At 35.3% G+C, this 18,160-nt stretch overlaps 2 protein-coding genes across 2 annotated transcripts; one reads left to right on the forward strand and one right to left on the reverse strand.

The window, feature by feature from the left end:
* The first annotated feature begins 879 nt into the window (after positions 1 to 879).
* LOC142614162 (general transcription and DNA repair factor IIH helicase subunit XPD) lies at positions 880 to 8,688 on the forward strand. The gene is made up of 13 exons (XM_075786707.1): positions 880 to 1,271; positions 1,946 to 2,223; positions 3,026 to 3,306; positions 3,640 to 3,722; positions 3,835 to 4,238; positions 4,848 to 5,041; positions 5,201 to 5,381; positions 5,505 to 5,629; positions 6,388 to 6,477; positions 6,563 to 6,641; positions 6,757 to 6,833; positions 7,458 to 7,566; positions 8,171 to 8,688. Exons 1-13 carry the CDS (start codon positions 1,016 to 1,018, stop codon positions 8,288 to 8,290), a joined length of 2,277 nt encoding a protein of 758 aa, XP_075642822.1. The 5' UTR covers positions 880 to 1,015; the 3' UTR covers positions 8,291 to 8,688.
* Positions 8,689 to 9,448: 760 nt separating this feature from the next.
* On the reverse strand, positions 9,449 to 16,367 carry LOC142613283 (transcription factor BHLH42). The gene is made up of 8 exons (XM_075785571.1): positions 16,026 to 16,367; positions 15,621 to 15,875; positions 13,920 to 14,016; positions 13,380 to 13,394; positions 13,223 to 13,279; positions 12,514 to 13,093; positions 9,975 to 10,924; positions 9,449 to 9,718 (listed from the first exon to the last, which is right to left on the reverse strand). Exons 1-8 carry the CDS (start codon positions 16,127 to 16,129, stop codon positions 9,632 to 9,634), a joined length of 2,145 nt encoding a protein of 714 aa, XP_075641686.1. The 5' UTR covers positions 16,130 to 16,367; the 3' UTR covers positions 9,449 to 9,631.
* Between the last annotated feature and the right edge of the window lie 1,793 nt (positions 16,368 to 18,160).

Genomic DNA, 18,160 nt, shown 5'->3' on the forward strand with positions numbered 1-18,160 from the left:
TGAATAATTGGGAGACGTGTACAATGGTTAGGGATATGTCTTTCTATTTTTTTTAAAGGTTTATGTTAACAATATCCTTAAAACAATTGTTAAAAAATTATATTACGAAAGTTTTAACACTATTATTATGGAAAATATAAAAAAGTTGTCAGAAAAATTAATTATTTTATCGTTTTCTCATAAAATATTTTTAACAAAAGTTCATAAATCAAGGCCTTTAGGGCATTTATTAACATTTTTCTTTTTAAGAAGCCTTTAGGACATTTGTTAACATTTCTCTTTTTTAAAAAGCAAAGGTAAAAAATTGTTTATATAGATGGAGAAATCAACGAGGATGTGAAGTATGCAATAAAAGCCAGATGGATAAAATAGAGAAAAGCACCAAAAAAGTTGAGTGACCGTAAAATATTTATTAAGTAAATGGAAAAAATCATATATAAGTAAATGGAAAAATTTATATAAGACAATGCTTATTGAATTCAATTCTCTAGGCTCTTCCTAAGTCATAACAATAGTTGTGAATCTTATAAGACTCTTATAGGATTCAATTGGGAGCTTTCTCTTAAGTTTATTTGACCTTTTTTGTTAGGTGTAACTTTCTATTTTTTGAAACTTACCGGTGCGTTTGTTAAGCGTGATTAAATATATATTTTTAATTTTTAAATAATATTACAAGTGGTTTTACAAATTTTTTCACTTATACATATTTTTAAAAAATACAAAAAATACAAATAACATGTAAAAAAGTCTTGGATTTTTCAGAGGCACGATTGTACTTATATTTTTCAACTTATTTTGTAAGCAAAAGAAAATATTTATCCCAAAACTCAAACTCAGACACAGTACGAGACTCGAATAGAAATAGCCCAGACAGTGTACGAGAACTAGAAGAATATCTAGAAACAACAACAGCAACGACAACAACAGCAGCAACAACAACAACAACGGGTCTGCCAGATTCAAACCCTAAAACCCCTTCTCTCTCTCTAAACCCTCCCAAATCCCAGAAAACACAATGAAGTTTCAAATAGAAGACGTAACGGTGTACTTTCCGTACGATCACATATACCCAGAACAATATGCGTACATGGTTGAACTGAAGCGAGCTCTAGATGCCAGAGGGCACTGCCTCCTCGAGATGCCCACTGGCACAGGCAAAACCATCGCTCTTCTTTCTCTCATTACCAGCTACACTCTCTCTAAACCCAACAACCCTGTCAAGCTCATCTACTGTACCCGCACTGTCCATGAGATGGAGAAGACCCTTGCAGGTACACAATTTGAATTGGCTTTATTTATTTTTTTTTTAATTTTATTTTGGAGTAATGGGTCTTGGGTGATTTCAAGTGTTGTATGCGTTTTTGATTGATTTGTCAGTTGTTTTTGGTATATGTGGTTTAGAGTTTGCATCTTGTGGGTGGAGTGAATTGGGTTTTTTTTTGGGGCGGGTTCTATGTGTTTTGGTTAATTTGTAAGTTGGTTTTGGTAAATGGGGTTTACATTTTGTATCTTGTGGGTGGAATGAATTGAAGTTTGGTTTGTTTTCGTGATTTTGAAGTAATAGGTTTTGGGTGATTTAGGGCTGTTTGGAAGTGTATTTTAAACCACACTTTTCAGTGTTTAAATAATATTATATGTATTTTCACACACCCACGTATATCCAAAAAATACAAACAACTATAACAACATTACCAAACTGGCCCTTCAATTTTGGAATTTTATTTTTGGTATTGTATGTGCATTGGTTGATTTTTGAGTTGTTTTTAGCTGATCAGGAAAGAACAAAGTTTGTTGGGCAAATGGGGTTTATACCTTACAGATGGGAATGAATTGGGATTGGTTTGGTTTTGTGATTTTAAGTTATAGGTTTTGGTTGATTTGATATAATATTTATTTTTAGTATTGCATGTGTTTTGGTTGATTTGTGAGTTGTTTTGAGATGCAGAGCTCAAGCTCCTCCATGCTTACCAGACTATTCACATCGGGGACCGTGCTAGAATCCTTGCTGTTGGGCTCTCTTCCCGCAAGAACCTGTGTGTTAATTCGCGTGTTTTGGCTGCAGAGAATCGGGACTCAGTTGATGCTAGTTGCCGGAGATTGACGGCCAGTTGGGTCAGGGTGGCAGCAGCGGCAAACCCCAATTTGCCCACATGTGAGTTTTTTGAAGAGTATGAGAAGGCAGGGTCTAATGCAGTGTTGCCTCCCGGGGTTTATACCTTGCAGGTTGAAATGAACTGGGATTTTTGTGTTTTAATTGATATCTGTGTTATTTTGGCAAATGGGGTTTATACCTTGCGGGTAGAAATGAATTGTGATTGATTTGTTTTGGTGATTTCAAGCAATGGGTGATCTTTAATTTGAATTGGGATTTTTGTGATGTATATGTTTTGGTTGATTTGTAACTTGTTTTGGGTGATTGTAAAAGAACATGTATTTCCAAATGGGTTTGTACCTTGTGGGTAGGAATGAATCATAATCAGGTTGTTTTTTGTGCATTGAGGGAATGGGTTTTGGTTGATTTGAATTAGAAAGTTTTGAGTTATATGTGTTTTTGGTTGATTGGTGAGGTGTTTTGGGTGATTAGGAAAGAGCAAGTATTTTGGATTTATGTTAATTGTTAATCATCATATTCAAGTAGCTAAAACTTATCTTGCAACTTGGCTTATGAAATATTTGTTTAATTCCTGGATTCTGTTTGGTTATGAAGAAACAACATGTTTAGCTATCTGTGTAATTCCTAGATTCTGATTATTTATGAAGAAGCAACAAGTTTTGCTATCCTTGGAATCTATGTTGGCAGTATATTAACAATGTTGTTGCATGAAGTCTGATTAATGCCCCTTGTTTTTTTATTTTTTATAATAATTAAAGGATTATTATGAATAATATTGCTGTCTACCATAATATGAAATATTAATATGGCTAAGATTATTTCTTACATTCCAGTGATGTGTTGCAATCTGATAGCATTTTACCAAATATTTCTGAGTTCCAAAATCATTTCTATGTTGAACAATTCTTGCAGGATCTGAGGGCATACGGGAAGGAGAAAGGGTGGTGTCCATACTTCTTGGCACGACATATGGTGCAATTTGCAAATGTGGTGGTTTACAGTTATCAATATTTGCTTGATCCCAAGGTGGCTGGGTATATATCCAAGGAAATGCAGAAGGAGTCTGTTGTGGTGTTTGATGAGGCACATAATATTGATAATGTGTGTATTGAAGCTCTTAGTGTTAGTGTGAGAAGGCAGACACTTGAAGGGGCCAGAAGGAATCTCAATAAAATGCGTCAGGAGATTGAGAAGTATGTGTTTTTCTTAAATTTTTTTTATTTCTTCCTGTTTTGCTGTTACATGACGAATTAGGTTCATAATTGACTTGCTTCATGGACTTTAAATATTCTCTTGTAATTATTTGCAAATATGGAGCCATTATTGTATGGTTTGGTTAGACCAGTACCTGGAAAAGTCTTTCTATTTAATTTGTAGGCCTTCTGTGTTTGCCTGCCAATATTCTGATGTAATTCTTAAGAAGTAATGGCTGGATTTCTCTTGCTTAGATTCATTTCTAATTTCTCTTTGAACCATAAACTAAAATTTGATGCAGCTTTTATGAAATTGTTTGACATGGTAGGAAGGTTTAAGGCCACAGATGCTGGTAGATTGCGCGCAGAGTACAATCGGCTTGTTGAGGGTTTGGCACAAAGAGGAAACTTACCTTGTATGTGGATTGCACTGACGTTAATATTCATTCTCAAGACCCAAGAGTTTTTTTTTTTTTTTTTTTGACAATGTCCTTAGTTATCTTGAGCTGGACTTCTTTCTCTATGCAGTCACAGACAACTGGCTCTCCAATCCTGCCTTACCTGATGATATTCTGAAGGAGGCTGTGCCTGGAAATATCCGCCGAGCAGAACATTTTCTGCATGTCTTACGTAGATTGGTCCAATATCTGGAGGGGCGGCTGGAAACTGATAACGTTGAGAAGGAGGGGCCTGTTGGCTTTGTTGCATCTATTAATACCCATGCTGGAATTGACCAAAAAACACTGAAGTTTTGTTATGATCGCCTACATTCACTGATGTTAACACTAGAAATCACTGACACTGATGAATTCTTACACATCCAAACAATATGTGACTTCGCAACACTTGTAGGGACATACACTCGTGGTTTTTCAATTATAATTGAACCTTTTGATGAGAGAATGCCTCATATTCCTGACCCTGTGCTGCAGGTTGGTTTCCCTTCCCCATCTTCCCCTCGCATTGTTTTTGTCCTTTTTTCTTTTGTTTCTTTTCTGTTTTATTTTACCTTTAGGGAACACTTTATATGTTAGCAAACTTTCAGTATTCTACAAATGGAATGGATGTTTGACTACAATGTTAATATGTACCTTATGAAGTCCTATTCAACGATCTGTTGTATGTAATTTTGAACTTACAACATCTATGTTTAAGGCCACTTTTCCTTTTTCTTTTATTTTCCCAGCATCTTAAGTAATGAATCTAGTGGGTTGATAGACCCTTTTGGATATACACCATTGTAAGTTTCTTTAATACTTTCTCCCCTCTCCCTATGTATTAAAAATATATAATATTCTCAAAAATGAATCTAATGGGCTGATGTTTCTGATCCTTCAGTTTTATACATTTAAACCTTTAAACCTATAAATGCTCTCCCATCAGCCATCTCCCTGCTTCTGCAGATGTGTCTGTTTGCTGTTACTAGGTCTAATTTTATATTTTTGACAGTGGATGCAACTAAGATTTCCAACCTGTTTGGCATATCAGCTTTTTGAATTTATTATTGATTGGTTTTTCCCTCTATGTGTTTGGTATTTCAGCTTAGTTGCCATGATGCTTCTCTTGCCATAAAGCCCGTATTTGATCGATTCCAGTCAGTTGTCATTACATCTGGAACTCTGAGTCCAATTGATCTCTACCCCCGTCTACTTAATTTCCATCCAGTTGTTAGTCGAAGTTTTACGATGTCCTTAACAAGAGATTGCATATGCCCAATGGTTCTCACTCGTGGAAGGTATAAAGTTCATCTAAAATCCGTTAGCATTTAACAGGCAAATAATGATTTTTAGTCTTTTCAGTTTGGTTCTCACCTTTTAATTCGTAATACAACTAAACTCATTTATTAATACTTTAGTTTGTCGCTTAGTATCTGGTAAATTGGTTCTTATTTCAGTGATCAGCTTCCTGTCAGTACCAAATTTGACATGAGAAGTGATCTTGGTGTTGTACGAAATTATGGGAGGCTTTTACTGGAGATGGCATCTGTTGTTCCAGATGGGATTGTATGTTTCTTTGTTAGTTACTCATATATGGATGGCATAGTGAACAGTTGGAATGAAAATGGAATTTTGAAGGTAGCAGCTCTATCTATATTTTTTAGTTTCAAGTGTTTTCTTTAAATTTCACCTCACTGTCCTTCATTAGTTTGTTAAGTATCTGCTTATGCTGAAAGGTGCTTGATGCTCTCATTGTCACAGGAAATAATGCAGCATAAGCTTGTCTTCATCGAGACTCAGGATGTTGTAGAAACTACTTTGGCTCTAGACAACTATCGCAAGGCTTGTGATTGTGGGAGGGGTGCCATCTTTTTCTCTGTTGCCAGGTGCTGTATTAGTCCTACTAAAATGCTTTTTTCCCCCTTTAAATTCTTTTCAGGGGTAAAAAGCTGCCTTTACATGTTGAAATCTATAATACTTGAATTCTTGACTGTTTTCAACCTATGTAGCCTTCTTGTACTTCTCCACCTTGCAAAGGTGGAGACTTTAGTTCAACTCATTCTCAATGCTTGGAAGTGTTTGAGTCATAGCCTATTGGTTTCTCTAATATTTTACTGGAAAAAAAAAAAAACTTTTGAATACTATTTGCAATCAAATGAAAGAGGATGTCATACCCAGAGCATAAAGCTCCCACTTTTGTGGGGCTTGGGCGAGGTTACAGTAGGCAGTCTTACCCCCAATAATTTTGGAGAGACTAATTCTCGAACTTGAACCCGCGACCTGTCGCTGTTGGTGAAAGGCACTTGCCATCACAATGGTGTAAATTTTGTAGTATAATCTTTATGTTAATACTATAAGTGATAAAAGAACACCGTGCAATGTCTCATTTGGTCTGAGGCAACCTTCTCTTGATCTGGTGCCTTTAGCACTGCTGATGTTAGCATATAAAATTTTTCCAAAAGATTTTTGTGATTTTTAAGCCTAAAGTTTTGCATTTTTATTTTTTTTTAATATCTCTAGTCTCTACTGTATCTTTTTATGAGCATTGTGTCATTTTCTGGTCTTAAAAGGAAGCTTGTGGAAGGGGAAATCTTTTATCGATCTAGGTTCACTTAAAATTGAAAATATATCTGTACTTTTGCAGGGGAAAAGTTGCTGAGGGTATAGACTTTGATCGACATTATGGTAGACTGGTCATTATGTTTGGTGTTCCTTTTCAGTACACATTGAGCAAGTGAGTTTTTAATCCACAGTTCTATGTTGTTGTTGCTTATGAAATTGATTGTATATGATGTGACAGATTAAAGTATGGTTTGCAGGATTTTGCTTGCCCGGTTGGAATATCTACGGGATACCTTTCAGATTAAGGAAGGAGATTTTCTGACTTTTGATGCCTTGGTATAGTTCCATTGCCCTTTGTCAAAAGAACAACTATTGTTTTGGCGGTCTTGTTTCAAAATTCATTTTTTGTGTGATAGATTAATATTTTTACCATTGGATTTTACTGGAGCAGAGACAGGCTGCTCAATGTGTGGGCCGAGTGATCCGGTCAAAGGCTGATTATGGGATGATGATCTTTGCTGATAAAAGGTCTGTATATGTATATATATACACTAAAATACCACCTGTTTGTTAAATAATTTTTATATACATTGATCAAACGTTTGTGCTTTTGTTAAACTTCAGCCACTCCATAAGTATTAGTTTATGTGATTTAAGAACTTCATTTGGATATTTCACGTATCATTATGCTGATTTTACGTAGTGTTGGGACTTGGGGCTCTTGAAGTTTGGGCTAAAATCATACTCATATTTGTCTAGAAACTTAGGTGAAGACAAGGGGATTGAACCTTGGACCTTGGCCACCACATGGGGTTGGAGTGCCACTTGGGCGCCAATGGTGATAATCAAGTAAAATTTAGTACAGAATGATCATAACTTAGATATTTGCAGTACTTTACCATGTATCCTCTTCTTTCATTGTTAAAGTGAATAAGATAACTGACCATATTTGGTTCCAAAATGAATAGAAGTAGGAAGGAATTAGTTGAGTTTACCTGCAGCTTTTACACTGAAATTGCTATACTTTTATTGGGAAAACATCTTTGATGAGTGCTCTGTTTTATTTATTGTTGCAGTCCCCAGAAGCGCTAACCACTCACTAATTTAGATTAAATATATTTATGTTGGATTGTTGACCTAAAATTTGTGCAGGTATAGCCGTCATGACAAGCGCTCTAAATTGCCTGGGTGGATACTGTCACATTTACGTGATGCACACCTGAATTTGAGCACAGACATGGCTCTGCATATAGCACGGGAGGTAGGTCCCTGTTACTACCACATGTTTGTACAATCTTCTCCCATTTTTTACAGTCTGAAATTGACAAATCTGTTATGACTATTGAGGGTGGGCAAAAGGCCAAATTTGAAAGCACATTAGAGTCATGCGTTATCGGTTTCACCAAATAGCAATCAAAAGACATTTTAGATTATCCAATTGTTAGAAATTTCTTTCTTTTACTTTTTTTCCCTTTTGTATGTGTTTTTTGGGGAAAGACCATGGGTGTTGGGTGTGGGAGCAGTTAGCCTCAGTCACACCTTACCCTGTGCACATATGCCTTTGCCACAGTGCTTTCTGGCTCTGGTTGTCTTAAACCAGATAAAGATATTTGTACCAAGAAAAAAAAAAAGATGACCATCTCTCTGATTGATCACTCAGTAACTTTTTAACGGAAACAAAATTACCAAAAGAAAATTCTACAACTATGGATCAGAAAAATGTTAAAACAGTGTTATTCAAGAAAGATGACAAAATTCAATGTTCATATCCTGTGTACAAGTCAGTTTGATACAATAAAATAAATTGTGAGTTTGTGATATAGAATATGGTTGTAAATCCGATAATGTGTTCTCTCTGATTTCAGTTCCTTAGGAAGATGGCTCAACCATATGATAGGGCTGGTGGCAGTGGTAGGAAAACCCTTTTGTCCCAAGAAGATGTGGAGAAGATGGGTGACGGCATCTTGAACGAAATGCAGTATTGAGGACTTATCTGCCTGCTAGCAAATTTTCAGTCTGAGGGTGGTTTGTTGGTCGATCTTTCATTCCTTGGTCCATGCTTACATAGAGTAGTTGGCTAAGTCGTGGAACAATTATGTGAGAAATAGCTTCCTCTTACAGCAGAAAATGCCATTCTTATAGCATTGAGTTTTCCCTGATCCTTGAATTCAAAAAGGTGTTAGAATGTTCTGCGTGGACTCACAAAAATCAAATTTTGTTTTGTTTTTATTTGTTTTGTTTCTTTCTTGGGGGGACAAATTACTGGTGCAGGTGTATATTTTTAGTTATACTGCCATTCCCTTTTCTCTATTGTGAGTTGTGGTATTTGTGGCTCATTTTCGTACTGTCAAATCATAAAGCATTCATGAATTTTCCTCAGCAATGTATCACTCTCTTTTGTTGCCCCACGGATGAATAAACTATAATAAGTGAAAACTATTGAGGACAACAAAACAGAGATTATGATTATGATTATGATGAATGTTATTATAAGCAAATTATAAGTAACAAAACAGGGCTCCGGTATAAGCCTCTCTGCCCTGAAACTTTGAATTTGCCTGGTTAAAGCTTAAGTTAAGGCTGGTCTTTAATAGTGAATGAATATAATAATAATAATAATAATAATAATAATAATTAACAATATTCATTTCAAGAAGAAAAAAAAGGAGATACATATTACAATCATATCCTACAATGAAGCTCACTTTTACTTTTTTTAATTGTTTAACTTTCCTTATTTACTCATGCAACTTTTTTAAACCTCATTTTTTGAAGTTTACCTAATTTTATTGTTTGATGATACAGTCTGGACTTATGAAACTGTCAAATTCTATAGCTTTTGTGAGGATCGTATATCTCTTACTAACAGCTTAGCATTTGAATCATAGTATAATCCATGATGTTTAACTCTCTCTCTCTTCCTTATTTATTTAGTATATATATTTAATGAAGTGAAAAGAGATGCATTTATACGTGTCGATTGGTTTGCATGAAGGCTAAAAGTTCATAACTATTGAACAGCTAAAAGGTTATATATATACAATGCTAATTATCATGCTGCTTAATTACAAATATTACTTTTGGTCATCTCCTCTTGGCTATAAAGATGATTAGCTATATGGTCAAATATTAACTTCAAGATATAGTATCAACAGGTACTAGACCAATTTTATATTGCATTTCTTGAACCTTTATGCTAACATACATTTTGTTAGGTTACACTTGGGAAATGACTACTAAATCTCACAAGTACTAAAGATTATACATTGCTACTTCAATAAGTCAGTAATTTACGGATTCCCCCCTAACTCATATCCTTCAATTATCTAAGAGTCAGTATGGGGAATGATTTGATTTATTGCCCTCTTCACTTCCACAATGCTTGTTTTCTTCCCATTAACATTCTCTTTCACCTGAAGATACACACAAAAAAGAAGAATTAGTATCATGATGTGCATAACAAATGAGTTTAATGAAACAAATTAGTAAACTATTAATTAAAACTTTAAAAAATGTTAATGAGTGGATATCTTGTACATTCAATATATGTATCATCTTTCTCACAGTATATGGGTCACATGCAAATGTGACACCAATAAATTATAAGAGATGATACATATATCAGATGTATGAGATATCTATTGATTAATTATATATTCAGCATTATACCTTGGCTCTCAATTCAGCTACAAAGAACCCACTGTTTAATGAAGATTGCACTGTTGTGGTCTCAATTCGGAGCTCTCGAAGCTTTTGCATGATATCAAGTAACAACCCTTCTCTGTAAGGACATTGGAGCTCCAACAACCCTTGACTCTCTATAATTGACACTTCTACCGAAGTTCCTGTTGGCGTTGCTGGCGGTGATGAAGGTGGTGGTGGTGGTGGAGGTGGCGGAGGTGGTGGTGGTGGTGGTGGTGACTCGACAACCATCTTGGACTTTGCAACACCACCACTCCCTTCCACAATTCTTAACTTCCTCTTATCTAAGCCAGATAGGCCGGCTCGGGTCCGGTCTGAAGTTACCCCACTAGTAGTGGCTCGCAAATCCTTTAAACTACTAGACCTTTGTAAGTCTCCAGTTGATCTTGACCGTTGATCAACTTCCATTTGTCTATTACGTGTCTCAAGATCTTGAATCTTTTTACGCAATTGTTTCACATACTCAATTGTGTCACCTAATATTGAGGCCTTGTCCATTTTGGTCACGAATGGCACTAGCGACCTTAGTATAATGAACCTCTCATTAAGCTTCTCACGGCGGCGCCGCTCAGCTAAGACATGGTTAGCACTGAGCTCATCTTGTGGGGTACCCTTTTTGAACCGAGTGGCAACATCACCATCCCTTAATTTTGGTGAATTTTCATCACGGTACTTAGTGTGAAGAAGTGGTACACTAAATAAAATGTACTTTAGTAGCCATTGTGATGTGCCCTCAAGTGGGACCTGAAGGTGGTGGTCCACACGGATTGTCCACTTGGCAAAAGCTGATTGGTTGGAATAGGGGGTGTAGGTGGATGAGTCAGTAGCCCATCGGGGCTGTGTTTGGAGGATGGTGGAGACCGTTTGAGAGTAATGGGTATCCTCCTGTGTCAAGTCGTCTAATGGAGGAGTTCCTCCTGCACATATACACAAACACCAACACATTGACAAATGAGAATGATTATAAAATAATAATAATGGGGTTCATTGATTTTTTGGATTAACTTTTATTTTCTTATTATAACAATGATTACCCCAATAGAAGGAATTAGTAACTTTATTAGAAATATATGATGTTTTTCACAATTGTTTATGGTTATTGTGATTATAATAATATATATATATATATATATATATATATATATATTTTGTTTTGAAAATATAGCTTTGACCTAATTTTATTGATAATTGATAACTTTATTTTTATTATACGTAACAAGCCATATTAACAATATTAAACTAATTAGTGCGAAATATTATTTCTATATAATATTTATTAAAAAAATTAACATTCATCATCAAGTGAGTTGAATATTCATCATCATCGAGTTGAACATTCATCATCGAGTGAGTTGGAGCCTCGGTAAAAGAAGAAAGGTAAACCATTTATGTAATAATTTTTCTAACCCAAGTTTAAAAAAAAAAATTAAAGATCTAAAAGGGTTATAGGGGACAGAGTATATATAATTTACTTAAAATATTTATTAAAAAAATTAAAATTCACCACCAAGTGAGTTGAATCAGACAATACTTCCTCATATTTTAAGAAGAAGAGTAAAATATATATGTAATAATTTTTCAAACCCGAGTTAAAAATTAATAATAATAAAGGATCCGAAGGGGTTATGACTTATAGGGGACAAAGTGTCAAGTGTCAACCATAATATTGAATTTTGCATGGGTTAGTTGAAGATTTCACTCCCCAAAAACCAATAACTGTGGTGATGTTTTTGCATCGTTGCACGCAAGTGGCGACAACTACGCACATAGATGAGGTTTGTTCCTTTTCAGCCAAAACAAAGTACGACTACGATCGATCCCAATTTACAATTTGAAACCCAGCACAGCAGCACAACTTCCACGGCCACGGGAACGAAAAGGGGCGCGTGGACTTGTTTTCATGGGCTACCACTGTGGGACTGGGATCCATTACTAGAATCTAGAACTAATAATTTTTGTCAGTAAAAGCCAAAATATATATACATATACATATACATATTCTATTTTATTATTTATTTCCCATGTGTATGGACTATCATGTCACTCTGCCGAACATCATCATCATACAGTGATTAGGGGATTTAATGCAGTGACCCCACAGGGCCCATCATTAATTGTGACCCCATGTTTTTGAAACCAAATTTATTATTAGCGGTATTAGTATCATGCATTACATACATATGTGTGCCAAAGCAGCTAATCAGTGTTTTTCATTATCAATTATTAATCATGTGGTCCGTGTTGTACTGAATCACTGCTCTGCAATGTGCTGTGGTGAATAGTGAATACACCACTATTGTATTTGTATTTGTATTTGTATTTGTATTTGTATGTGCAGTATTGAATCCCGCACTATATTAGTTGGAGTTGGGGGCCTTAATTATTATTTATCTCATACATTGAAGTCAATTAATTATTACTACTGTGGTATGTGTTGAATCATTTTATTTATTTATTAGTTGGAAACCCTAACTACCAGTTTTTTATTTTATTTGATGTCATGTACCTGAAGATGGTGGTTGAATATGAATTCCACTGCTTGTTGGTTCTTGTAACATTGGCCATCTTGGAGCCGACTCGCCTCGGTACGAGTCGGCTCGACGGTGGAGGTGGTGGTCGGCAATTTGGTTTCCAGGTTGGGTGACAGCGAGCATGTGAAAATCAGAGTCCAAATTGTTTGACGCGTCATCTGGTGAGCCTAGTCGGATGTCCTCTGACATCTCGAGCTGCATAAGCTCGCTGGGCTGATCAGTTGTGGGCACGGCCACATGCACTATGCCCATGGGCCGACCATTACGGCCCGTTTCTGCTTCTGAGTCTGATTCTCCACCCTCGTCCTCCTCTTCTTCTTCCTCCTCCTCTTCTTCCTCCTCCTCCTCGTCTTCTGGGTTGGCATTGATAGCTGGGTCTGCTGAGGTGTAAACAGGCGGGACGGGTGGTGAGTGGAAGCGCGTGTGCCCGGATGATGAGGCAGGATTGGAAGTGGAGTGCTCGGAAAGAGCTGGTTTTGGTGGGTGAGGGTTGTGGTGGTGATGGTCAGTGAAGAAACTCTGGATGTGTTGAACAAATGCAAGATCCTCTTGCACCTACAATAATTTAATCATCATATATACACGCACCTTGTAATTGATTAATTGTAAGTACATTTTTTTCTTTTTTCTTTTTAAGCAGCTGAAGAGTACCTACTAATTAATAGTAAGTAAGTTCCTACGTACCTTATCAGTTGTGCCAAGTTCCACGACACCGTCAAGTAGAGGAATGCATACTACAGTCTGAAACAGAAATTAATGTGGTTTTTAATTCTTAGCTCATAAAGCAAATTAGGAGAGCAAGACAAATTACATTGCATTGGTCGGTCTTGGGATTAATTACCTGAACACGAGCACTCTGGTCCAATGGCAAAGTAAGTTCATGTTGAAAAAAACAGGAGAATCTAGTTAGTTATTGAACTGGATATTGGGATAATAAAATATGCTACTCACTACTAAAAACAAGCTAGCAATATTAGCTACCAAGAAAATTCTAAGTTATCAATTTTTGCTTTTTCTTTGTTTTGTATATAACTTAATTTCCATTAGGAAATTATAGAAGTTGTTATAATAATTTTCTGTACTTAATTCCTGATGTATATATCAAGTATGTGTATTTGTCTTGAAAATTTTATATAAACGGTGATTTAGCCAAATGAAACCTCTATCGTATGAAACATTTTACATTTGTGAGTGTGAAACAGTAATTACTATTGGGTCCGTACAATTTAAAAAAAAAAAAAGTAAAATAGTAATAGTAATTGTAAAATGCCCACATTTGAAGTACGAACTTCACCAATAAGACAAAAAGTACTTAGTGCGTTTCCAAATCTTTAGCTTTCTTTACCATCAAATTTTCAAAGAGGAAGACAGGTAGAGATACCTTGGCAAGAATGGCTCTAGAAAAAGTTTTGCTATCGACATCATTAGCACCGGTGAGCCATACATGGTGCCGCCTTGAATATGCTTTTCCAGGTAACCTACAATAATTCCTCCCCTCGTAAATTACATGTCTATAAAGAACTTTTAAACGTGTATTATGCAGAAATACATACATATATAGAATCAGAAAATATGTGCTTTTTGGAGTGAAAGTGAGAGAGTTGCAAATGTTGCATTGAATCGTATATATACACACCAACATATCATATTACCTTTATACATTTTCTTTGATATAGGTAAGAGTGTACTAGCTAGGTTTTTTTTTTGGTCATGTTGTTATAGTAATGCATGATTCACAGCTAAATGTATTTAAACATGCGGTCCAAATCTTCTAAAAAAATAGTACTAGATGAGGATTTTATATGTTAAAAAGAGCCAACGTGGTTAAATTCTAATCAGTGCTCCATCCCTTTCCGTTATTAAAAAAGGGTTCAACGCAGCCCTCTATGAGAGCAGCGAGTACTCAGAGCCATGAAAGCTTAGATTTGAGGTCTTAGCAAGAGAGAGAGAGAGAGAGATTTAAGAAATCTTTGTAGGACGTGCTTTAGTTGCATAAATAAAACGGGATTTGGGTTTTGCTTTTTTTTTTTTTCGAAAGAGATAGGAAATTCATTGAGGCAGTGTGATCAACCTCTATTAATTTATTTGACTCTCTCTCTCTCTCTTTCTCTCTCTCTCATGCACCTTGACTTTTTTATACAGCACTCTCAGAATATATTCCCATTAACCACCAAAGTATTTTTCAATCTTACAATTGTAAAAAAGACAAATCAGTGTAAGCCTAGTAACCCTGAAAACATGAAGTAAGTAAAAACCAAAAAAATGGTGCAAAAGGCTCTCACTTGACGTGTTGTAAGGGCAATTTAAACGATGTCACTACCATGTTTCAAAAACAAGCAAGTAATTCAACAAAAAAACAAAAAGAGCAGGTTCAGTGTTTGAAGAACTTTGGTGCACTGTCTAGTTAGCTACTGTTTTGGACAAGCTCAATTACTAGCTCTTTGTTGTGCCTATTTTCTGGCCTTGGACTAGACTTTACAGTAGTAACAGTCGCCTAATGATTTCGTGCACAATTACAGAAGAGAAAGACAGATAGAAAGACGGTCGTCATTATTTTCTTGGCTCACTTCTTATAAGAAAGAAATTGAATAGGATGGTTTCTGAAATAAATGTCCTACTATCTGGGAAAGGAAAATTTTGAAATTCTTTCGGTAACTTTTGAAAGAGAGACAATAGATAAATTGGAAGAGAGAGCATTGCATGTGTTGCTTGCCTATGTGACAAAGTGTATGAAACAAAAGGAAATCATTCACACCCCATGATTTTATTTTATTTTTTCTGCTGTTTTAACTTGCAATTTGGTGCACACTCATGAGATTCACTTCAAGAAATTAAGATTGATGTAAACACAAAAAAGTTCACAAGTTAAAATAATAAATAAATTAATCGTAAATGGTTTTCAAGTCAAATGACATTTTCTATTGCTTCCAACTGATATTTTCAGAATTCATACCCTTTTTTTCCTACTTAAAATGTACCAAGAAAAGGAAATTAATTAAGACAGAAACCCTTACATAAAATGTTTTAGCTAAAGAAAGGAAGCTAATCTAGCAGAAAGTGTGAAGTAGTTAATTCAACTTACCCCGCCCCAGGAGGAAAAGAGAAAGAGACACACATCAAATAGAACCACTCCGACTCCGTCAAGTCCTCTGGCGACAAAGCAGCACAAGGCCTTCGTGCCGGCTGGTTAGTCTCTCCGGCGGACAATGAATCATAGAGCTCTCTAAGCTGCTGGCTTCTCTGAAGGGATGCTTCCTCAGCACTAACCTCCATAGGTTGCACTGTTTTCCTAGTCTTAATTGCTCCGTTGTAATACCCATCTGCCCAAACTAAGGTCCTAGACCATCATAAACATCAAGAAATGAGTAACAAAAAATCTCACAACCCCAAATTAAGCAACCATAATCATACATAATTGATAATGAGAAATGGGTTTTGATCAAAAAGTTTTCTTGTTGCTCGAAATTAATTATTTAGTTATAATTACCCTTGTTGTGGACAGAGTTGCCAGAAGAGACTATAAGTCCATTGAACCGATTGCACCGCCGCCTGTAACATATTTTGAAGCCGGCTACTTGGCGGTGCAGCCATGCTTGCAGTTGAGTTTCAAGTACCAAACCTACTCTATCTCCTTTTCTATCAAATATCAACTCAAAAAAAAAAAGAAAAAAAAAAAAAGAAAAGGAAAGAAATACTAAAATAAATGAAAGAAAGAAAATCACTTTTGGATTCCAAAGATAGTAAATAGACAGAAAGGAGAAATAGCCATTTGAGCTAAAAAATCAAAACCCCTTTAATCCCACCCCCCAAAAAAAAAAAAAAAAAAAAAGTGAGAGAAGAAGTTTAGGAAAGAAGAGAAGGTAATATGGCAGACCTGCAGGTGAGGAAGAGAGAGAGAGAGAGAGAGAGGCAAAAAAGTTAGATGACTTTGAGGAAGATCTGTGAGTTGCCCAAGAAGTGCTACAACTTTGTAAAGGTTGATGATCCAAACAAAAAAAATACACAAACACACACCCAAATGATAGTATTGAAGGGTCGTTAGACTAGGTTGATGGCAAAAAATATTCAATAGAGGGAGAGTGCGGTTAGGGTTTGTGTGTGTTTGGCATAGGAGAGAGAGAGAGAGAGAGAGAGAGATGTGGGTTTTGACTGGTCGGTCTACCAGACAGTTCTGATACATGTCATTTTGTGTGTGGGTTTTTGTTAGTTGTGTGCGCGCGTTTGTGTTGTGTTGGTAAGTGAGAGTGATATTTGAAGAGCGAAGACTGAGCGTTGGAGTTGAAGAAAACGAGTTTGCATTGGGTAGAGAGGTTACTACTCACCAATACTTCCACACCCACCTGTCAGATTAATAGCAGCTCTAGTTTCTCTCTAATTTCTCAAGACTAATGTTTGTTAGAACATAAATATCATATATATATATATATATAATCTGGCTTCTAAAAAAAAAAATCTGAATTTATATTTGATACAACTTTTAGTATGTTTCAATCATTGTATATTGTGAAAATTTTATAAAAATGATTGTGTTTTTAGGCTTAATTTACATGATATATATGGGTCTAATGACTAGTGAAAAAGCAATTAATTTTCAACTATGAATTTCGGCTAATTAGGTGAGCACATTGAAAGTATGTCTGTGATTCTTTTGTGCAACTAGTGTTTTGTTTTTAAAAAATGTGACAAGAAGAAATTATTATTGCCATGGTCAAGGGGAAAGGGTGGTCTCCTACATTAAAGATAACCCCAAGAAAATGGTTAAATAATTGGGTCACTGCTGGTTTGGTACCCTCACCCTAATGATAAGGGTGTACTTATCTTTTGCTTTTTGTCAGTTTATTTAAAGAATGGGAAGGGTAGATGAGGCACTAAAAAAACTTAAAATCTACTCTAAAATAAATACTTTTTTTTTTTTGTTGCTGAATACTCTCAAATAAATACTTGATTAAGACTGGGCTTGATTGTTGAAAAGAGTACCTTCTTAATACAGTCAATTCAGGCAATGGAGAAGGAAGTGGAAAAAAGGGGCCATTGTTTAATTGGATCCCTTGGTTGAAATTTGAAACCTACTTTCTTGAAATGAGAATGGAAGGAGAACCAAAAACCAAAAAACATAAGCAATCAGGATAAAAGTTTTTTTCCAAAACTTCAAATTACTTCTATATCTTTTTATTAAATGTGAATTTTAAAAACTTAATTATTAAATTGCATATTTTTTGTATTCTTAACACGCATGTAAAATTTCTTTCAAATCAGTTATTATTTATTATTTGATCAATAAACTTATTTTTTATGCATAATTTTTTACCATAAAACTTGAAATTCAAACATGTCATTGATGATATAGCTATTAATCTTTGATATTCTTGAAATTTTGCAAAAATGGAAGGTATAAAAAGAACATGTAATCAAATGGTTAGAGTTTCAAAATACATATCTAATAAAAAAATATATGAAGAGTTTGAAGAGTTTTTATTTAAACTAGTTTAAAAAGAACCCTTTTTTACCAACTTATACTTGGCACAATTCTTTGTTATTTTTATATTGTTTAATAACTATCAATTGATTATGATCAACACAATTATTGGACTACATTACAAATTTTCTTGATTAAGACTTCAA

Source organism: Castanea sativa, chromosome 10, assembly GCF_040712315.1.
Source record: "Castanea sativa cultivar Marrone di Chiusa Pesio chromosome 10, ASM4071231v1".
In the NCBI taxonomy this organism is placed as follows: Eukaryota; Viridiplantae; Streptophyta; class Magnoliopsida; order Fagales; family Fagaceae; genus Castanea; species Castanea sativa.